General features: G+C 37.1%; 1 protein-coding gene across 1 annotated transcript in view; it reads right to left on the minus strand.

The window, feature by feature from the left end:
* The window catches only part of ubl3a (ubiquitin-like 3a), a 49,987-nt gene extending 43,664 nt beyond the window's left edge, over positions 1–6,323 (minus strand). The window contains exon 1 of the mRNA XM_028467207.1: positions 5,631–6,323. Coding sequence (XP_028323008.1) covers positions 5,631–5,657 — 27 coding nt within the window. The 5' untranslated portion in view covers positions 5,658–6,323. The remainder of the gene's footprint in view (positions 1–5,630) is intronic.
* Between the last annotated feature and the right edge of the window lie 18,141 nt (positions 6,324–24,464).

A 24,464-nucleotide genomic window follows, 5' to 3' on the forward strand; every position in this document is an offset into this window, starting at 1 on the left:
CAGTTCTGTAGGGACCCGGATTTACAGTGATTGTGCGAAACTGCGAAAAAAATAAAATTCACATTCTGAAACATAAAAATCCATTTGACACAGAAAAATCCATCTGACGCATTTCTTTTTTTCCCCCACTCTTTTTATTTAAAACCACTATTTTCCACCAGAAAATGGGTGACTGAATGTCTAGAAACTGTGACAAATGTCAAAATCTGCCTATAATCCCTTCCTGAAAATCTGTGAGTAGTTATAATCCTACGATTGAAAACAAAGGCAGAGTTTCATCTGAAGTGTGTTTTTAATCTGTTGTGATGAACAAGCGGTTCAGATTATTATGACTGCAATCAAGTTTGAAAATTCACTTTTCTACCTTTGATGTTACGGCTGGAGCACCTCCAAGCACATGACTGGGTGGGAGTTCATTCCATAAGTCAGGGTGATTCGCCGGTTATGGTAAATAAAGGTTTAAAAATTAATGTTTTGGGATGATATTTTCACATTTTCATGGTATTTCATGGAGGCTGAGAGGCTAGCAGTGTAGCTACTGTAACTCTGCTCTTGAAACGTAGTCTTGTATGATTACAGTGTAATGATCCCAATTTTGTAAATCATCTAAAGCAAAATGTAAAACAGCAGTAGTTCACTCTTTTAACACTCTTTTGCATGTTCCAAAATGATTTCGGGAAGTTTTTTAGCCAGTAAAGTCATCTAAACCAGAAAGATGACAAAACAGAAAGGAAAGTGAAATAGGAGGCCCTAGTTGGTATACATGTATTAGTCTTTATTGTATGTATCATATCTAATCTTACATTTATATTAATCGATAGGGTTAGGGTAGAGAAGAGTGTTGAAGCTCCGAAGAGAGGAAACCAACAAAATTCATTTGGAAACTTGAGCCAATGTGTGTAATTGTCTGCAGTGCAGCGATGTATAAGAAGCTGCTTTCTTCTTCTCCTGTTCCCGTGCCTCTCTCGCTCTTCCCTTGTACAAACGCACATACCTGTGGTGTTACCCTCCACACACTCACAACAGGCATCTATAGCCATGCTTTCCCACTGTTTCCACAGGAACTACATTGACCCTGTCAGCACTTCTGTGGCTGCCCAGCAAGGTAATCTGGCCATCTTGTTCTTTCATAGTGTTTCCATCAATCAATTCCTCTTCTTTTCCAGCTTTCACAGATGGAAGAAAATCCGATCCTCGATTCCCGAGAGACCTCACCGTTCCTTCCCTTTATTCCTCCTCTCAGATTCATTCATCCACAATGTTTGGCACCGACAATCTTCTCTCCTCCTATTCTCACTCCCACTCTATAGTCTTTATATGCTTGGGTGTGCATCCACTACTTGCAGCTACTTGCACGGGTGCGGTTGGGGGTGGGAGGTTGTAACGAAGAGAGATTGCGCATCTGCTGCCCATTTCAGCCACACAGGATTGGTTAAATGCTGATAGCTGATATTTCCTCCTCAAATTCCCTGTGGGAATGCAATGACTTGGTTTGATGTATAGACTGAGCCACGCCACAGGAGGAAACAATTGTTCAGGAGATGACTGAAATGTCTTACTTGTGGGCATGATTTAACCTTTATGCTTCTGCTGCAAGCATTTAAATGGCAGGAGCCAGAGGTCTACAGCTCTTTGTATTCATACATAAGGCAGTCAAAAGGCATTTCATATCTGTGGGCTGAAAGAAATACTGTGACAGCGTGAGTGAAATTACACAATGGTATTGGTTTACTACTACTGAAGAAATAAACTTCCTTCCCTATAATGCTGAAAAATAATGAAATAGTAACATGCTACTCCCCTTCCAGGGAAATTCTTCAAAATCAAATCAAGCTGAGCTACGAGAAAGTCGAAAAACATTCACCATGTTGGTTTAAAGACATTTGTGGAAGAGGCTGGAGGCTTCAATCCAAAGAAAAGGATTATGGATAGATCGTGAGGTGCAAGTAAATCTAATTGTGTTGAATTCTACAGTTGCACAAAGTGTAAGATGACAAAAAGTGTGCAGGATTACAGTATGGAGCCAGATCCATATGCTAACGTAATGTGCTATGGATGTTCCATAGGAAAAAATCCTCACAAAGTGCTCAAATTTCATTTTGGCCTAAAACGATTCATCGATTAAACTGAGTAAAGTCTTCAAGAAAAAAACTTAAATTTTTTGTGCCGCTGGGCCTCATCTTTGCTCTTCGGTGCACTACGCTTCACTCAGATTTTCTTGAAGCACCTATGCCCTTACTTCCGCTATTGAACTGTTGCCATGGTTACCTAAAGAAGCATGGAGTAGTCAGCAGAGCGTGGCCTAACTACCGGCCAAGGTTTACTGAAAAGGAAAAGACCGTGAGATCAAGACACACTAAACAAACAATACTGCACTGTGCGGTGTGTTCTTGTTATATTATTTGATTATTAACCGTTTAATAGATTTTTTAGAAAATGGATACAATATCAAATTACGGAAATAATAATTTACTCCAGCCCTACTTACATTTCAGCTGTGACCAAGACCATATAAACTCAAAGGCCAACTCTCATTTGACTTCTAAAGCATTATCTCAACATTAGACATCATAATGGTTCTGTTGTTCAGTGGATCAGCTGAACTCGGATCAGCAGGAGCAGAGGCACGGCTGGGAGAGGCGATCTGTACATAGAGGGACACATTATGTGGTTTATCCCTTCAACACACTGACTGGGAGGTAAACTGAGTGCAACAGGGCACTAAATTAAACTGCCACAGGAGGAAATATCATGTCAAAGAGCAGGTGAACCCAAGTAGCTGTCTGACTTTTCTTTACACAAGTTCTGTCTCATATTAGCTAGATTAAAATATTGTTCTAAAGTTAAACAGTGGAAAAAAAACTAAATGTTTTTCCTCCGTTTATCTAAGCATGTCCCCCCATCGAGAGATTAAACACCTGTTTTCAAAAGAAACCTGGACAGGTTAGGAACTAACAACTAAATACAGTAGTCCCTCGCTATATCATGGTTCACCTTTTGCGGCCTCTGTGTTTCGCAGATTTTTTTTACAGTGCAATTTTGGATGCATTTTTTACAGCGTATGAACGCGCATTGTGTTCTGCGTCCTGATTGGCTAATGCTGCGTTCACCCACCAGCTCGGTGAGTTTCACTGCCTGCTGAAGCGAGGAGCTGCGCTCATTTTTCTCCTCTCATAAACATAAACCACCAGTGAAAAAAGCCGGTGTGATTATTAGCAGCTAATGCTATCCTAGCTCAGTGCTACAGAGAGAACTTTTTCCTGCTACTACCACCTCCTTGCTGATTCTCCTCCACGCCTAATCCTTCCTAGTCCGGTCCCGATTATAAAGGCCGTGTCATACAGCTCCAGGTGGTTACACACAGCTTCTACTCCATGGCTGAATGGGTGAACAGACCGGTGTCCGTGTTGACGGCCTGACATCATCGTCAACAAAGACTCTGAATGCGTTCGGCATCGATGTCTGATCGCTAGCAGTGTGACTCTGAAGTGCTGTATGTTTGAAAACAGGTTTATGTTTTAAAATCTACGAAGGTTTGAACCTTGAGAGTGTTTAAACGAGAGAAATGTTATTTCCTGTCTGAGAAAAGTGTATAAAGTGTGTGGTGAGGGGTTTAACAGCCTGCAAACATGTATAATAATTGTAAAAAATAAAGCTGACTACTTCGCAGATTTCGCCTATGGCGGGTTATTTTTAGAACATAACCCCCACGATAAACGAGGGACTACTGTATAGCAAAAATACAACTAAATAAACTAATTTTCCCAAATATAACATGATGCAAGATATTCCATGAGTGTTTTTGAGAAAAAGGCCTCCTTTTTTGCATGTTATTTCATGACCATGGCGCTTTTTTTAAAAAGCTCACAAACTCAAGCTGCAACAAATAAACAAATAACAGCATCGGTTTTCCCCCTTAATCCAGCCTGTAAGCATTTCAGTGAACTTACAAAGAGAATAACACCTTGTGAACTTTTTTTTAAAAGTAGCCAGGAGATAAAACATATTGTAAATGAGTCATTGCCTGGGTAGGGAGGAGACAAAACTCCCTAGGGAGGACAAAACTTGTCAACATACTGATAAGGGCTGCAGCAGACAAGATAAAGTGCCACAACCTTGACTTTGAGAACATTCAGGAGTTATTATCTATTCTAACAGGGATTTTAAGAAACACAAAAAGAATGAAAGTTACGTTCTGAATGAAAAAGCAGGGACCTTGAGGAAAGGAAATGAGTGTACCGGCACTTGCTCTTCAAATCTAGTATTACAACTCTGTGATAAAGTGAATGAAGCCTGAGTTGATGAAATTTCCAAACTGTGATGAAGACATTTTAACATTTATGAGTCAGTGGATATAACTACACAAAATTACCTACAAATGAATTGATACTTATCAGTGCATAAAACAAAAAATCTATTATTTATGATTAAAAAAGAAGGGACGATGTCTCGTGCGACAAAATCCCGCAATCCGAGTAGAATCGTTGTATTTCCCGCAGGTATTTCCCCTCAGATTCAGCCATGCTGACTCTAACTACCTTCCTTTGTTGTTGTTCTTCAAGTAGACAAGATGCGAGACATGTTGCTGCCCCCAGATGTCAGCAAAGAAAGTGTGTGTGGACCATAAACAGTCTACGAGTAAAACTTAAGAACCTAGGCTTTTAGAGCATCCAAATTGGAAGTAAAACTGACAAAGAAATCATGAATCGTTGTGTAAATTACGCAATAATTCAGTTGTAGACATCTCAAAAATCACAAATTCAAGAAAACTCTACAATATTTGCTGAGCCTCACAGCTTTCCCGTCCCTGTATCACATGACCGCAGTCATTTATAATCAATTTGTGGAAAGAATTTACAATTTATCTGGCAATTTATCCCAAACAATCAAAAAAAAAATAAATCCTCAAAATTACACAAAATGATATTTAAAACTAGCGCACAATGTTGACCTTCAACAGCGTGTGCAGACAAAGTGAAAAAAAAGGAAAAAAACAACAACAAAAAAAAACACTAGCACACAATGATGTTTTATGGATTTTTTAAAAGGGTGTAATGATGATGATGATCATATACTAACTGTGTGGTTTGTTTCCGACTGGCATGAAATGTCAGTCAGGTAGTGGCACTTTACAATTTTGCATTTAAAAAAAGAAGTCTTATTTTATCATTATTTATTTGCGCTTATTTATAAGGCAAGTCAACACATTTTCAGTTCTTAAATATGATCATGTATTTTCTGAATATTGTATTGTGTTGATATTGTAAACACAATATCGTGTATCATGAACTCGGTGTATTGTCCCACCGCTGTTCAACAATATTGTTGTACAGCAGACAAATTCGGAAAAATAGGATAGAAAATTGACACTAACAATGGTAAATGGCTGTCTGAACTTTTACTAAAGTCAAAGATGAAAATAGGTTGGAGAGAAGCACAGTAAAAACGTACATTTTAGCACAGTGATCAGAGTAAGTTGAGCTTGGTTTGGTGTATAAGGTTTTAAATAAAGGACACGATATTGTCAATCCAACAGTCAAAGTGATGAAATGCGAGGCCAGAGCCTTGAGGAACACCGAGCTGTAGTGGAGGTTTGTAAATGATAAAAAAGAGTCTGTAATTGATCTCACCATGTCTGCTGGGGTACTGCCCGTCATGGTGAAGGTTTTCTCTGTCCAATGTAGAGCTCACACACAAACACACACACATACACACACAAACACACACACAAACGGATGCTGATATTCCCTCTTTTCCTAGTCCTTGTCAAAGCCCTGAAAAACGCGTCCTTTTTTCTGCTTTTGGAGCAGAAAACACAGTTTATCCGTCGGTGGCTCGCAGCGCTGAGGTAGTAGCCAAGGACCGATGCCTCTTCCTCTCTATTGCACAATCCTTTCGTTGATTATTTCCTACACAAGTCAGTAATTCAGAAAGTCCGGTTAATGTTTGAGGGCTGAGCTGCTGAGGGCCTCCGTGGACCCTCCACACATCAACAGTATCCTGCTGTGGAAAAGCTGCCTACGCCATGCAAACAGTGGAAACTCCGTCCTGCTGCTGGCACATCCGGGCACAGGCTTCTCTCTCTCTCTCTCTCTTTCTGTCAAGAAATGGAAATAAAGACGCGAAATATCCACGGAGTCACCGTCCTCTGGTGAAGTCAGACACCCTCTGGTTAAGAAAAGACGTCAGAGGGTGTGAACGGGGTCGGCCCGTCTCTTTAAAGCGTGTGTGTGTGTGTGTGGTTCTTGTTAATGTTACAGTCTGACTTCACTGCACTGCTACACCTTCACCGTCCGTAGCTGTCACCTTCCTCTGTCCACGAGGAGACACACGCTGCACATCCGGTGAAGCCTTTCAGTGTAAAAGCACCACTCAGCGCCGTCAATGTCAGAAAAAGAAAAAAACAAACATAGCTGCACTGACATAGGTGAAAGTAGTGGATTACAAGTACTCACGCAACTGTAATGGAGTTGGTTTTATGGGTACTTGTACTTTTTTGAGTATACTTCTAAATGACTCATTTTACTTGTACTCACGTTACTGCGTTTGCGTTGCTTTTATTGTATTTTTTTTTTATTTTTTTTTTGTATATTTCGAAATCAGTCATTTTAATTGTACTTAAGAACGTTTCAAAAATCATTCGTAACATTTCTACACCCATGACTGAGTAAATTATAATTTTTTTGTTTGAAAATGATCAATACACGTTGAACTGAATTCATTGGATTGGTGTTATTTTATTTATTTATTTCTAAATTGTATATTTTGACAAACCTTTTATTTTATACAGATGCCTTTGTGGAAAATAAATGAAGCTCCAGTTGTGCAATATTTCATCTTTTCCTCTTTACGTTTATACATGAGAAATTTGCTGTATGTTAGGGAACCGTAGCAAGATTATACATGGGCGGTTGAAAGTAACTTTTACTTTAAGTATGATTTAATTCAGCTACTTTTTACTTGTACTTAAGTATTTTATGTATGACTTACTTGTACTTTCAATCAATTTCAATAAAGTAACAGTAATTCTACTTGAGTAGGACATATCAGTACTTTTTACACCTCTGTGTACTGACATAATGTCATGGATAAACCTTATATTCCAGAAGGGATAAAGAAGAATAACAGTTCCATGATTAATTAAAAGAAAAAGCAGTTGCGAATTTGATATATGTTTTTTTATTCTCCATGACATCAAATAGTTGCTCATGTCTAAAGCAAAACTTTAAATTCACGTTGAAACACTACTTGTTTTATTCTGAAATACATTTTTCCTTGCATCCGTGTATATTATATTTTGCAGCCTGAAGCTGAACATTTTAATAACATGGCGTCAGTCTCCAGGTTTGAGAACAGAACCAGGAGTTGATAATTTATTTTTATTTTTTTTTTTTTTTCTTTATGACAGGTATAATGTTTAATTCTTCCTTTGATTTGGTCACCCATAAATATTTCACTTCGTTTTTTAACTGGAATCCCATATAAGTCAATTGTTTGATTATCATGTATTGAAATTAACTCACATTATTATTAAAATTAAGTACAATCTAGATGCTTAAGAAAAATTCCCTATTTTATTGATTACCACAGGGATCTGTTCTGCCCTCTTGAGGCAGATTATGGTATCATCTGCTAGCTGGGTTTATGGTCTCAATGTCTGGGCTCTGCAAATAAAATAAATAATAAAGGAGAGCATCTTTAACCTCAAATCTTTTAGTTGTTCCTTGAGGGAGAGACTGAACTGTCAACATCTATATACAATAAATGAATTGCTTTAATAAAATATCCACCAAAGCCAAAATACTCAAAAGATTTTATTATAAACAAATGTTCTACTCCTGAATCAAATGCTTTGTAAAAATCTTAGAGTAAAATCATCTTGAATTCAATAATTGTAGTCTATCAGATCAAGAATCAACCTGATAATATTATGTACTGTATAGACCTGTCCTTTATACATTCTGATTGAGTTCCACTAATCCATGGTCATAAAGCCTCCCTTGTTTGCTTAACTGCCATGGTTAGATCTTCAGAGAGGTGAACTCCGGCCTCCTTACATGCAGCAGACCTCTTCGTTGCCCACCATATTCCATTTTTGTGTGGCCATTTGATGAACTGGATGATCACCTGTGGTGTTCTCTTCTCCTCCTTCCTTCCCAGCTGATGGATGGTGACTACGTTGTCATCCCATCTTCTGTGCCCTCAACGGTGCAGTCTTCTTGAGTGGGTTCATCACCTCCTCTCTTGTGTTTTCATTTTCCAATTGTTTCAGGCCTTTTACTCTCAAAGTCCTCCGCCTGCTGTATCTGTCATGTTTACCGGATCTTTCCTCAAGAACATTGTTTTCCTTCTCGAGAACAGCCTCTTTCTCTTCCAGCTCCGTCAGTTTAATTTTGCATTCTTTGAGTTCCGCAGCGTTGAACTCATGGCTGCCAGTCATCGTAATGTTAGCTTTAATCTGCAACTCAACGTCCTCCAGCTTGCTTTCTTGGCTGTCAAATCTTAAATCCAGGGTGTTACTGGCCTTTCATATAGTCTCTAATGAAGTTTCTTCGTTTGGTTTCTCCCCATTTACGTGTCTGGAAGCTTTTAGTTGGGTGCTTTCCGGAGAATAATCTACGTCCTGGAAGCTTTGTTTACCCCCACTGGTAGCTTCCATCGCGTAGTCATGGTTGTTGGCTAACATCACAATATCCATATTATTAGCTTGCTTGGCAACGATGTTCTGTTGCACTCAAGACCACAGTATACAAGACCAAGACTTTCCCGAGCCCAAGACAAGTCCAAGACTTTTGCAAGTCGAGACCAAGTCAAGAACAAGACCTAGACAAGCCGAGACTGAGACATGACAGAGGTCATAAAATCATTTTCAAAAACAATGACAAGGTTAACCAGTTAAAGAACATTCTCTCTATAGTTTTAGTTTCTTTATCATACATCTGACAGACACAAAAAAGGTAACACGTGAATTGAAGATATTTATCGTTTTTCCAAGTTCTTCTCCTCATTATCACATTAGGAAAGTTGAAGAATAGAAGAAATCAGTGCTGATCTTGACTAGTTTTGGCAAAAAAAATCCCCAGTTTGGGCACTCCAAAACCAAGACACGACCAAGTAAAGATGCTTTCAAGTTCGAGACAAGACCAAGACCTTTAAAATCTGATCTTGAGACCGGACAAAAATACTACTACACTCGTTGTTGGAGTTCGAAGTTTATCTTTTTTCTTTTGCTCCATTTCCTGTTTAGGCATATTTCTGTTGTAACCCTATATTTTTTGAGAGGAATAGGTTCTTCAGTCCCTATGAGGAATTGAAGTGAGAGCTCTCAACGGTGCGTCCGGTCAGTCCGCTATTTTGCTAGCTTTGTTCAAAACAGGATATAAACATAAAAACAGGTGAAAGTAAAAATTGTGAAGATGTCGCAGGTTAATAAGACCGTAAGTGACCTGAACTTTAGGTTAAGGGTCTGGAAAATGAGAAGAGAGACAGTAAGAGAAAAGAGGATGGAAATGAGTTGTTTCTATTCAAACATTTTTACATATTGCACATTATCAATCAAACTCGATACAGCTTTCTGTGTCATAAAACACTAAATCAACCACATTCAATAATGGAATTATCTTGGTGGTCTGATTTCAAGAAGGTCAAAGGTCAGGATCAAGAGCGGAATAATACTGGATTGTTACACTTCAGTAGACACCTTGCATTCATGCATTTAAACATGAAATAGTCCATCAGTGTGCAATGACTTAATGGATGAGACAGGGCAGTAGAGACACTTATCCTGTTGTAATGACTTAATCAATAAATTAGCAAATCATTGGTCATGATTATCATGTGCAGTCAGGGAAGTGAATCTTGTCTCCCAGAGTTCAATGACAGAGTAGAGTACTGGATTTACTGCAGGTGATTAATTGTTTAATTGAAATTCTGGGGAAGATACATGACAGGACGGTGTGGTCATGTTTCTTTTAGAATATGGAGTTATTTTTAGCATGCATACGTAATGTACCATCCCGTCCTTGTTGAAGTGTGTGCGTATGAGGTCGTGATGCATATCGGCAGCAGGTCTGTCCTCTGGTGGGTTGAGTGAAATCCATTGTGGCATCAGAAGAGGCTTTTCCTCTGAGATCCACCGGATTATCCACCTAATCTCCTCGCCATAAAGGGAGAGTGCAGAAGGGTGGTACACAAACGCAAACAGAAGAGCAAAGGCATTTCTACACAAACACAATGAGGTGTGAAAGTGATTTTGTAGGCGGTGTTTTAAAAATTAAGGTCAGACTTCAATTTGTTTTTCTCCCCAAAGTGAGAGAATTAGGCCAGCCTGCAAGGATTACTGTCATTATCAATGTGTTTCATGATTATCTTCCAGTTCACTGGTAATCATGTGCCATTTAGAAAGTAAAAAATATAATAATAATGAATAAACAAAATCATATTATGGAGGCTTTTAATCAAAACATATAATGTTAAATTAATAATCTAATAAAAGGGCAAATAAATATAAAACAAAACATGATTTTTTCTGAGCATTTATATGACGATTGACTCACATCAAGAAAGCGCGTGTGTGTGTGTGTGTGTGTGTGTGTGTGTGTGTGTGTGTGTGTGTGTGTGTGTATGTGTGTCAACGGCTTCCACATACCCCGAGTGTGTGCATCCGTTATTTTGGAGTCATTTGTTATTGAGCGTGGTACTTTCAGTTCCAGTTCACCGCTTCATGACGTCACTGTGTCGCAGTTTGTTTGGGTTTAAAAAAGAAGGTCAATATTAAAAACGTTTTTGTACTACTAAAAGTTATTTAAGTTAATATTTCATGTTTATTAAAAATGATTCCCATGACCCCAAACTTCACGGGTCATGGAGTCCACTTCCTCCTCCGTCTCCATGACTGTGCGCAGCAATAGCCAATAGCTGACCATATCACAAACTATCTGGTTCTTCAGACAGAGGAATGTAACGTTTTTGTGAGTGGATGGGTCCACAACACGGCTCCACGATGTGCTGTGTTATTTTTTCCTGTGGGCCACATAAGCTTTAAAGGGCCAGGTTTGGCCCCCGGGCTTTCAGTTTGACACGTGTTAAATACTCAATGTTAATGTTTCTCGTCTGGTTCTAAATTATACACAGACGATAAAAACAGACTCAGACGTCAGTAGCCACTCAGTCAGTCAATCGATCGATCCCACTTTATTTTTATTCACCTTATTCCTGGAGGCAACGTGCATATGGTAATAAAGAGAGTTGAGGTTGATGAGTCTGTTACTCTGATGGCCTTTTATCAGTTTATCATATTTTTCACCCACATTAAGGAAGCATCAAGAGAAATACAAATGTAAAACCCAACATTGATGCCATTACAAAATTATATTACATTATTTATTTTTTGGCAGATCTGCAATTCTATCGTTCAATGACAAATAAAAGACTTTAACCATCAGTGTTTGTTTACCACATCTTTCCAGGTCATGCATTTAAAAGAAAGAATGATTTATTCATGTTTTTTTTTATATCTGACACACACACACTCTCACAAATAAATCCTCCATTGATGCCCTGTATGTGCTGAGGTGTGTGATCTCCAGCTTGTTCGTCTGCATTTCCCTCCTCAGCACTTGCCTGTAGTTGTTTGACAGATCAGGTCTGGGTAACGTGACCCCCACGGTCACCTTTACAGTCATTTGCTTCCTCTCTTTCAGGTCTGCTGAACAAATATAAATGTTACATTCAGTGTAAAGACCATAGGCCTCTGTAAGCCTCTCAGCTGTGCCGTCCTTTACGTCACCATCTGAACACCTATACTCTGGCCTCAAACTGATGAATGAAACACCTTTTCACAGCCACATTTGCTCATAGAAAGAACACGAGTTCAAAAGTTTTATTTGGCCATAGGTCAAAGCACATGATGAGTGTTCACAGTTGCTGCTTTCAGACTTTGAACATGCGAAAAGAGATTTGTTGGCTCTCGCAGCTCCATTTTTAACCCTCGACACTCATGCATGAAAGCACTGTGACGTGGTCCGCCCGATGTTTCCCACAGATTATTAACACACACCCTGTGTCCAATCGGCTATTCTTAGGTCGTGAAGTAGACTTTGAGTTCGAACAGTGGTGTAAAGTTTTTTTCCTGGTGCAACACAACACCCAGCGTGACGCTTTACGTGACGCTTAGACTGAAAGGGACGACAGTCACCTGAGACTCTCACAGACCGTGTGTGAGCAATTTACTTCCTCATTGTATACACGCCAAGGACTTTTTAAATCTCTGTTTGCTTGGATTCTTAATTCAGACTTTACCTGAGAGAGACTGGGCACAGAAAACAACAATAAAACCATTGATCAATACAAAAAGAAATTGTGTTAACAGCTTTTTGATAAAAAAAACAAATACAACATGAACCAGGAAACACTTTAACCAAAGAAAACTTTGTCGATAAATAGTTTTTGCCTATTTTTGTTGATTATATATTAACGTCTGATTAAAACTTGAAAAATGTTAAATACAAACAAAGATAGGAAGACAAAAATGACATTATTTAGGTAGAAAATTGCCAATTTTTTTGTAATCAGTGGCTAGTTTTGAGATAGGGTCGTGGCATGATTGTAAATGAGCCAATCAGAAGTAAGACATCCATCCATTTTCTGACCTGTTTGTTTATTTATTTTATTTTATTACTTTATTTAATAGGGACAGTGTACATTAATATCCATAGGCAGGACAAGGCAAGGCACATTTATTTGTATAGCGCATTTCATACACCAGGCAATTTTTTACAGCTTAAAAATCAATAAGAACATTAAAATCAGCAGCAAAAACATTTAAAATAATCAACAAAACACATTACATCAACAACACCCTGACCAATAATCTCCCTCTCATTCATACACAGTAAAAAATGTACCAGATTTAGCCAGATGGCTATTTTTCATCTGTAGTCCCTGGACAGAATGTTCAATTGTCACCCTAAAAGAATACAAATTACAAGAAATATACTGTGAAAAATTAAATGTAACTACATAATAACATATCACATTTCCATTTCCATATAAAAAAACAACAACAGTTGTTCATTTTTCATGGTTGCGAAGGAAGTGAGACATACAATACCAAATAAATGATATAATTAGAAGTAATTACAACCATCTCGACAATCGGGCTGAAACTACATATCATTTTAAAACATATCTTTGGTAAAAAAAAAATAAGATTAAGACTAAACTGAAATTTACTTGGAGTTTAAGTGCAAAAAAGAAAAAGAAAAGTGCTTGGTTTCTTCAGTCTGGTAGGAAGAATCAAAAAAATTAAATGATATTATTCCCTGTGTTAGACATTTTAATACTTTAAAAATGCACAAAAGTCAGTCATTATGATAATCGTCTACCGGTACTGACCTCAGCTTTTTCCAAAGAGACTCATGTGCACTGCTGTTTATATCATGTAGTACACTAACATTGCAGTTTGTAGTATGTAACTTAATTCTGTAAAGAATTCCACTTTAAAAAAAATTTCAATCACTAAAATTGATCTATAAAAATATCCTTGAATCATGGAAATTCAGTTTTCCTATGAATGGAGAAGCTGATAAAAGAGCTTCACTATGCAGGAACAGCATGTTCCCTTTGGAGCCTATAAACCTGATTTGGATGAAGCTTTGACTTACCTTTTTACTTCCTAAGCCTGAGCTTATCTACATGTCTTATCTTACTGGAGTGTGGATCAGGATAAGTTGGGCCCTCTTCAGCAAATCTACCTTATCTTATCTTAAAGGAAAGTCTGTTCCTGTGATTTGCAAATGTTGGTGAAAGTGTGTCGTTTCTTGAGGACAGAACAACACTCACACTTTGGTGTCAAAAAACAAAACCACCTCATCCATTTGTAGAAACATTGGTCTTGCTCAGGATTTACCAGCTTTTAGTTACAGAAAATCAAGATAATGAATGTTTTACAGCTTTTGTTTGTTCTGATGCAGCACAGGTTCTTCTTGTCTGTTTAAATGTGCGTAGGAGTTACTGTTTGTATAAAAAACAGTCCCACACATGTTCAGATATCAGAAATGAACTCTTACTCTGTCTCTCTGTTGGTTCAACCTGTTCAGCTGCCATTCCCAACTGCCAGTCTTCTTCTGAGGCATCTTTTGATCACTTTGATCACATGTGTCCTTGACTTCCACGTAATAATTCCAGGAAGTTTGTTTTGTCTACTTTTTGAATAATATGTTGAGGTTTCATATATTCAGACAACATTTTTTCTGGAAATTTACTTTGACCCCCTTACATCAACTGTCAACTGTCAACTGCCAGTCTTCTTCAGGGGTATCTGTTGATTGCTTTGATGTGTCCTTGACTTCCGCGTAATAATTCCAGCAAGTTATTTTTGTCTTTCTTTTTATTAATATGTTTTGGTTTAATTTATTCAGACAACTTTCTTTCAGAAAATTTACTTTGACCTCCTGACATGGTTCAACTGTCAACTGCCAGTTTTCTTCTGAGGCATCTGCTGATCGCTTTGACGTGTCCTCGACTTCCACTTAATAATTCCAGCAAGTTTGTTCTGTCTTCTTTTTGAATAATATGTTGAGGTTTCATATATTCAGACAACTTTCTTTCAGGATATTCACTTTGACCTCCTCACATGTTTCAACTGTCAACTACCAGTCTTCTTCAGAGGCATCTGCTAATTGCTTTGATGTTTTCTTGACTTCCACGTAATAATTCCCGCAAGTTCTTTTTGTCTTTTTTTTATTAATTATTTGTAGTCTTTTATTTTATTTTTATTAATTATTTTTTTTTTTTTATTTATTCAGACTTTCTTTCAGGAAATTTACTTTGATCTCCAGTCTTCTTCAGAGGCGTCTGCTGATAGCCTTGATGTGTCCTCATCTGGAGTAGGGTTATTTTTACTGAAAAAAAGTTGTCTGAATAAATGAAACCTTAACATGTCATATGAATTCCTTGTATTTAACTTCATCCAAGACTATGTTGAACAATCCATTGTTTTGCCTTTGAATGAAGTGATAGGAACATAACTTGGCCCATACACACACACTGTCACTGCTCTGCTTCTTTAGATCGTGACCACCACACAGCTGTGTTTTTGTTTTTTCAGAGCAAATCACAGGTGGTGCCACCTTCCACCTGATTCATCATGGCGTCCCCCCTCGTCTGTCTGTTTTGGTTTTCCTCCTTCACGTCTCCCTCTCTCACGGTGACTTGGCACAGGGTGACGTGGTTATAAACAGTTGAATGGTGAGGAAAATACGGTCGTGCAAAACACCTGAGTCATTGTGTATATATCACTGCAGTAGAACAATAAAGACATCCACTTGGTCTTAAAGTACAAGAAAGTTGTCGACATAATACAATTTTAGGATAAATTACAGTTTTGTTTTGCTTCTTTCTGTTGAAGTAGTTTTTGTTTTATAGGTTGAGACTCACGGGTTTGGTCTAAAGTCTAAGTTGAGGACAGAATTACTGTGGTCATGAAGGTCACACATTAATCAGCCCTGTGTTTACGATGCCTCCAAGAGAAACAGGACGAAAGGCCAACAAACCTCAGGTTTTATCCTCTATCGGTGTCAATAGATCAGTGTGTGAGGTGAGACTGGGACATAGAGTGTGTCAACAAGCAGCAGAAAATATACACTCTGAGATTTGAAATGAAGCAAAATTACCTCCAACTGGTACTTTTTTTCTTTCAACACACTTAGACTATTACTGAAATTATATCCATATACATATGTATCTGTATTTAAATATATAAATATTGATTTATATACTATACAATCCGTGCAAAATCAGTGTCCATGTGAGGTTTCCTCTGCTGTTTATGTTTGAGTACTGGTGAGGCTGTTTCTTTGGGTAAAAACTTGCCTTATCTTCTTAATCCCACCCCCTTATCCTAATGCCAAAGATAATCTTTAATCCCAAAAGTAAGTGTTGACCCTTCAACAGCATTCAAAACAGAAGTGAGGCATGACAACGTGCGCTCATGCAAAAAATAACAACAGTTTATCATATTTCATGATTCACATAGTGATATAGGTGATAACCTTAACATGTTTTGTCAAACTTTTCTCTGTCAGGGTGTGAATTTGCACTGATTTGACAAAAATAGCCTGAAATTCACTGAGTGATATATGTTGTTGGCTCCAGTGTAGACTTTTCTTATATTACTGGATAATTTAATGAAATTCCAGCCAGAAGGAAAAAGATTGGTTCGTTTGATCGATGACCTCTGGAAGGTGCAAATGTTCATCTGGAGGACTTTACGAGCTTAGGTTTAAGCATTCAAGTCTCGTACTAACAAGCTGCAAGCAGCGTGAAAGCTGCTCAATGCTGCTCTAATTATATAGCGATGATAGTTACTTTTCTCGGCCTGTTGCAAAATAAGTTGCATCTTCGTAAATATTTAGTTAGGATGTACAAGCTGCAAATTTGTTGAACCTTCTACTTCATACATTCTGATTCAGCAATTAGGACCATGATTCAAGCACATTTTCAGACATGTTATAGATATAGCTGGTAAACGTGTGTGTATGTAAATAAACAACAATAAATGTGTGTGTACATTGGTTATAGTTTTATTTTATATATATATATATGTATGCTCATTAAAAATAGATTTAATTATTTATATAGAATTATTTATATACTATTAAATTATTATTATTTTTTTTATTTCCTGTTTTGTATGTGTTTGCATTGCGTTATCAGAATCAGAATCAGAATCAGAATCAGAAATGTTTTATTTGCCATGTACAGTTTTGAGGACAGTACAAGGAATTTGACTTGGTGGTTGGTGCACAAAACAAGCAACAAAAAGAAATAAAAGAAATAAAAACAACACAACAAAGAACAACCCAGCAACAATAATACTAATAATAATGATAAATATAAAGGATGAGGGATAAATAATGTGCAATTGTTTTGACGTTTGACGATTCTGGGATAAATTATTAAAATGTCAAATGAGTCTGATTCTGTGACAATTGTTCATGACAACCTGTTTTAAACTGCACATTAAAGCTTTTTAAAACAAAAACTGTTTGTTTTTAAAGGTCCCAGGAATTTAGGCTAGCCTATATTACCTAAAAGCCAAGCTAGCTTAGGACCTGAAATAAATGTTTTATTAATTAATTGAATCTAATCTTTTATTAATTTTTATCTTTCTCTTTAAGAATCACAACCTTCATATGATCGGTTCGTAGCTAAACTAGAAACCCTCTTGTCATAGACTACACATAAAGGAGTGCAGTTACAGGAATGTGTGCTGTTATTGTTGCAGGTTGTCCATTGTCATTAAGATGTCTCCCAGCACACCTGAATCTAATGAGGTCCCATAATGCATCTTTACAGAGAGCCTGAAAACGAGCTATATTACAATCAGGTGTGGTGAACCAGGGTAGCGTCTTAAACGTGCAGGATCGGGGCTCAGTAGGACCAGACTTGGGTTCACACAGTAGGTCTTTACACCTAAAACTCACTTTTTGTGGGTGTGTGTATGTGCTCATTCAAATAACACAATAAATGTGACTTTTATCAGTTTTGAGTCAGAACTGAATGCAACCCTGAAGTGACCAGCATTCAGCAATGTTAATATGTATAATCGAATATATATCTAATAATTCTAAGACCTTACTCTCCTTCCATTGTCCATTTTCGCCACTTCTCCAGGGACACGGAATTGTGACACTTATCACATTTTGATGACGTGAAGGTCGGATATTGGAGACCTTGCCCTTCAGACAGCAGTCGTATTGCAAAATGTCAGATACGTATTAAATTTAGGAGCACATACGAAAGCGGACTGGGTCTGATTTGTGCTGTTGAGATTGTCTTTAATAGATTGGATACGGTTCGCATGTGGGCATTTGTCTGCAGTCTGAACGTAGCCTTAGACGTGTGTGAGAATGTTCAAGGGTAAGGTTATAAATATTCAATTTGTGAGGGTAAAACAAAAGAGGTGTGACTGAAAGGTTGAAAAATCCACCTCAACCCGACAGCTTGTTTACTCAGTCTGTTTGGTAAAAACCCATTAGAGACAGGTCAGTTGTCTGATTAATGTGTAGTCTGACAGCAGAAAGGCTTCAGCTGAAATCCCCAGAGAGAAAATGTTTTAAATCAGTTCATCACCTACACCCTGTAATATTATAACAGTTGAATATGTGAATTTAACTGATTTTTTTGTTTTTTTTTTTACTTTTTACATTTTTAATCAAGAGAGACGCACAATGAAGGGTGGTGGTGGTGGTGGTGGGAGGGGCGTGGGTTCCACATCTTTCTTCTGTCCATGTAGTTTTTACTCTATTAACAAATGATTGATAAATCAGTGACTTTTCAGTTCAATTTCAAGCTTGATTTATTCCAACAATGAAGCAGAAAAGACACTGCCTCAGTCAAGAGTAAATGAAATTAAACTACAGCAGGATTAAAGAATGTAAAAAAGAACTGAGTGTGAAACGAAAGATGGAAGCATTATATCTTTTTAACAATTCACTCAATTGTCCAATAGCCCTGAAGATTTCCTAACATATGTTATTATTTAAACACATAAGTAGACTGTAGCAATAAAGCAACACACTGCTTACTTACCATATTTTATCAAAAACTGTTCCAAATATGTTTTAAGATAGTTGGGCCACGTTTGGTTCATATCCAGATTAGTCATCGTTAATGTGTTAAAATTCAGCCAAAACTGGTCCAAATATGTTTTACGCTATATGGGCCATGTTTGGTACTTAATATGTGGGCCAATTATGGTTCACATTAATATTAGTTGATGCTAACTTTGAATATTTCAACCAGAACTGGTCCAAATATGTTTTAAGATGACTGGGTCAGGATTTATTTTATTTTTTTTATCATATATGTGTGCAACTTTAGGCTTACATCCAAATTGGTTGATGCGAGATTGCCATATTTCAACAAAAACTGGTCCAAATATGTTTTAAGATAGCTGAGCCACGTTTATGTGGGCCAGTTTTGGTTCATATTCAGATTAATCAATGTTAATGTGTTATAATTCAGCCAAATATGCTTTACGATATATGGGCCATGTTTGGTACTTAATATATGGGCCAGTTTTAGCTCACATTAAAATTAGTCAATGATAATTTTCCTTTTTTCAACTAAAACTGGTCCAAATATGTTTTAAGATAGCTGGGCCACGTTTATGTGGGCCGGTTTTGGCTTACATTAACTTGCCATATTTCAACCAACACTGGTCCAAATATGTTTTATGATAGCTGAGCTAAGTTTGGTACTTAATATGTGGGATATTTTTGTTTCATATCCAGATTAGTCAATGTTTAAAGTGCCATAATTCAACCAAAACTGGCCCAAATATGTTTTAAGACAGTTTTGGTTCACTTACGGACTGACCACTGTCACTTTGCCAAATATTTACCAACTGTAGGCCATATTTGTTTTGTGATATTTGGGGCCAAATTCAGCATTTACCACATGGGCCACTTCAGGCCCACATCTGTTTTGGACGGGCCAGAAAACTGCCAGATCATTGACTGATGTGGCCCACATCTGCAACTATCTGGGTATGTCCTGACTGCTGGTGTGAAGGTGTGAGAGATCGCTTCTTGACACAAAATGGGCCCTTTTGTATCAATAGAGGGACATTTAAATGCAACACAATGCCTGACAAATGTAACTACCTATTCAGCGATATTTAGTATGAACTTTAAGAAGCACAATGCACCAGAAGCAACATGACAAAGGCTGTCTCTGATATGTACACCATGACTGTGCGTCTAACAGGTGTGAAGCTATTACATAAACTCGTATTACCTAATGAGGCCTAAAATATCCATTAGGCGTGTTTCTAGAACATTGATTTTACACCTGAGATAAAAGATCCAAAGCACGAATACAAAAAGACAACCTTATTGGATTCACATTTACTTCAACTTGGTATAGAAATTATTCATATTATCCAACTGTGATGATTCACAAGGATGACAAATGTCACGTCACAGCAGTTTGTGTCGCCTACTCAACCATTTGGGATCCACAAACTCACATCAAGTAAACAGACGCTGTTGTAATGCATTCGCTCAGACGCAGAGACAAGCAATTTATGCTCACAATAACAAGTTGAGCAATTCACGATGAATCAGCACCTGCAGACTTGTTGTCTGACTCATCGATCATATTTTGTGTTCTTTGCAAACAGACGTGGCACATCTTAACAAACATGAGGAATGGTCATAATAGGACAATTATCGATTTGTTTTATGGTGGGGTTTTTTCCATCCACAATAAAAAAAAATAATTGAATGTATTATTTTTATTTTTTGTGTAAAATTGTAAAAATTAAATCAAAGTTTAAAAAAAAAAAAAAAACACGAGGAAAAAAAATGTAACTCATTCCAAACTGTCAATTTTAATTGTTAAACACATCATTCTATCAAAAAAACAAAAGTTTCCATTTGTGTTTTGTCTTTCTAACTTTTTTTGCTGTTCGTTATTTTTCAAACTTGGTCACATTAATGTTGTGTTTTTTTTGTTTTTTTTTTTCCGTCTATTTGTTTACTTAAATTGTCAATACAGTAGATTTACTTAATATAATTTTGCTTGGACGTTTAAAAGAGACGTTTGTGTGGGACAATAGCGCCTCTTAGTGGATACAAAAATAGAAAAAATACAAATATAAAGCTCTGCAACTGGAGAGTTCGAGACGAGATGACTTTCTGTCTTGTAAAGTTATGGTACAGAAGCAGTGTCTGTTCACAGTAGAATAGACTGAATATTTTTTTTATTTTTTTTGTATTTGTTTGTATGATTAAACCTAATGCTTAATTTGCTCAAAATGTGCTATTAGGTCAACACCAGCACCTTCAACTTTTTCTACTTTTCTGCAAATGATCCAGTTTTTTGTGCAAATTCTATGAATATATGCTCATTTAAACTTACCACTCCTCCTCACCATTCTCTCATAGAGTTTGAACTAATAACTCAGCCTGAACACAACCTGACTCCGCCCACAATTGACTTTACACTACAGGATTATGGCTCATGTTGATTTACTCAACTGATTCCCATTCCACTGATTATGGGATTGCACTTAGTAAAAAAAAAAAAAAACAGGTAAACATTTACATGATCCTTTATTTTACATCAAAACTATAATCAGCTACTTTTGTTCACTTTGGACAGACTGCAGAGTCTTGGGAGAAAAAAACAAACCCATATTGACCTGCATTCATATGATAAATATGTCAAACATAAAGTATTGAAGACGTCACCGTTTTTCTCAGTAAATATACTTCTAAAGGTGCTATTGATGTAAAATGTTCCCCAAATGCTTGTAACAGCCTAGCTAATCCACACATGCAAATAAATTAAATCACAGATGTCCATAAATTAGGTTATGTATAATAATGTAAAATGACAGGGGGAAAAAGTATTGAACACATGAAGAAAGTGAGGTGTAATAAAGCATGGAAAGCCAAGACACCAGATGAAATCAACCAGTAATTAAAAAGCAACCCTGCCCCTTGTCTGTCAGTGCAAATTCATATCAGCTGGTTCAGTCACTATTAATGGCCTATAACAGTGATGGGCAAGACTTTCACAGCGGGGGGGCCACAAAAATGTAGTCGTATCTGATCTGAGCATTAATACAGGAGGAAAAATGGTTTTGTCTTTTTCTGTGGTTTTGTTGTTTTGTCAGTTTTTACTCATTTTGTGTGTTTTTGGAGTAATTGTGTGTGTTTTTGTTATTTTTCGTGTTCTTGTTGTAAATATGTGTATTTTTCTGCATTTAAGTTGTCAATTTGTGCATTTTGGGGTCACTTTCTGTACTTTTGTTGTTGTTTTCTGTATTTTATTTTGTGTATTTTCTTAATTTTATTGACAGTTTGTGTGTCTTTGGAGCTATTCTGTATAATGTGTGGGTTTTTTTTGAGTAGTTTTGTTTGTTTAAGTGGTTGTTTTGTAAGTCTTTGTTGTCATTTTGTGTATTTTTTGAATGTTTGGTGTACTTTGTGCATGTTGCTGTCATTTTGTGTGTTTTGGGAGTTATTTTGTGTATTATCTTGAGGTTTATATTTGTTCCAACTTCTCTAAATACAATGTTTGGGGATTTGTTTTGGGGGGCACACAAAATTAGACTAGGGCTACATGTCGTGCCTGGACCTAAGAAATATCTCATGATGGGTAAAAACAAAGAGCTCGCTCAAGACGTTTAAAGTTTGCTGCAAAACATTTGGACGAGCCTGTGAAATACTAATATAGTCTCTGTGTATGGTCAGATAAGACCAAAATTGAACTCTTTGAAAGCCATAATACACACCATGTTTGGAGGACAAATACCATTGCACATCACCCCCAAAACACCATCATGAGCATCATGGTGTGGGGCTGTTTTTCAGCAAACTTCATATAACTGAAGGAAGGATAAATGGGAAAACGTATCGAGATATTTATGATAATAATGTGCTGCCATCCACCAGGATGAAAGAAGGGTGAATATTTCAGCAACACAATGATCCCAAACACACAACCAATGAAAGCACCTTCAGAAATGCTGTATATTTACTAAGAAAAATGTCCAATACATATTTTACGTGCTGTACAGTACTGTGACAATCTGTTTGCTTGTGTGGACTTCTTTGCTTAGGTCAAGTCACAGATTAAATCACATTTAGGATATGTTTACTGTCTAACAGAGAGTCTGAATAAATACCAAAGATAATCCTATGGATGACATGTTGTGTCCTTGGGCAAGGCACTTTACCTTGTATGAGTGAGTATGAATTGTGCATGAATGTTGGTGGTGGCCGTAGGCGCGAAATGGCAGCCACACCTCCGTCAGTCTGCCCTAGGGCAGCTGTGGCTACATTGTAGCTTACCACCACCGGTATGACTGTGTGAGTGACTGGTGTGAATGAATAACGGTTTCTGCAACGCGCTTTGAGTCTCCTCGAAGAAACCTCTATATAAATCCAAGCCAAGCCATGTTATTATTATTATATGAATAAAAGTCTTTTTCACAGAATGTGTTTTGCTAGTGGAATGTCCTCACAGTTGATGTTTTAGAAATGTAAAAAATATAAATAAACAATTACAATAATAATAATACGCTAAGCTAAGGTTTTTTTCTGCCATGCAGTTGTTCATATCTATATCCAAAGTGTCCAAGAATAGAAAACAGAAGTGAAAATATGTTGCTCAATGTAATCATACACTCTGTTTGGGCCACAGTAAAGTGTTTATCTGGACAGTGTGCAAAACCAATGATCTGAACTCATGATAAAGAATGCTATTGGTGTGTTCTTGCATAGAAACATGCATGTGTGTAGCTTTCCTGTGCAGAACATGTATGGTAGCAGGATTCACCGCATGTAAACAAGGTCAGCCTGTGCAGACACTGTACGGTTTGGGGAAATATTTTTTGAGGAATCATCAAAATCCGTCATTTGTGTGGACATTTTCATACGTATGAAGTATTTCTACAGATCCTCTCCAGCCTTAGAAGTTGATGTTGATGGTGTGCAGAGTGACTAACGCTGCCACAAAACTAAAAGGTTCAGCAAAGGTTTGAGGAATTTAACAGTTTGTTTGACTTGGCGAGCAAATTCTCTGAAACTCAACGTAGCAGACACTTGGTAGGATTTATTGGACCAGCAAGTCTGATTCATGGATACCTAGCGTCATAGTTAGTACGAGTGTTAAATCAGAAGTGCTCAGGTGGGATATGACCTATAACTTAGTCTCAGACCTTCTCTCAGAGGGTTGCAGTTATTTATCTATTCATTTATTCATTCATTCATTCATTTGCTATAAACTATATATCATAATTCACATAATGACCAATCTGAGCATTATTACAGGAAAAGAAAAAAGGCTTTGTGTATTGATGTCATTTTGGTTTATTTTGTGTGTTTCTGAGTAATTTTGTGTATTTTGTTGTCATTTTATGTGTTTTTGGATTCTGTGTGTTTTTGGTTTTCACTTTATACATTCTTCTGTCATTTTATGTATTCTTGTTGTTCTTTTGTGTGTCACGAATCATTTTGTGCATTTCTGTTGTTTTGTTGTGTGTGTTTAGAGTCATTTTGTGTGTTTGCTTGAGGGCCACAAAAAATTAGAACATCACCATCCAAGGAAACAACAATTAATCCCCCTACCACAGGGGTCTGCAACCTGTGGCACTAGAGCCTCATGTGGCTCTTTGACTCTTTTGCAATGGCTCCCTATAGCTTTAAAACAATTATTAAAATAATGAATTGTTAGTTCTTACAGAGGATATTGATGATTAATGACATTAACATCAAATAAAAATTATGATAAAACAACTTGTCAACCTAAAAATATCACATTGTGCAATAACTCAGCCACCTTCGTATACTTCACCTCCTGCAACATCTACAGATCATCAACGTTTCTTGCACCTGTGGCTAATCTTAAATTTTAAATCCCTTGTAAGGTAACTAAACTAACAAAAA

The sequence above is a fragment of the Gouania willdenowi genome, chromosome 14 (genome assembly GCF_900634775.1).
Source record: "Gouania willdenowi chromosome 14, fGouWil2.1, whole genome shotgun sequence".
NCBI classification, from domain to species: domain Eukaryota; kingdom Metazoa; phylum Chordata; class Actinopteri; order Blenniiformes; family Gobiesocidae; genus Gouania; species Gouania willdenowi.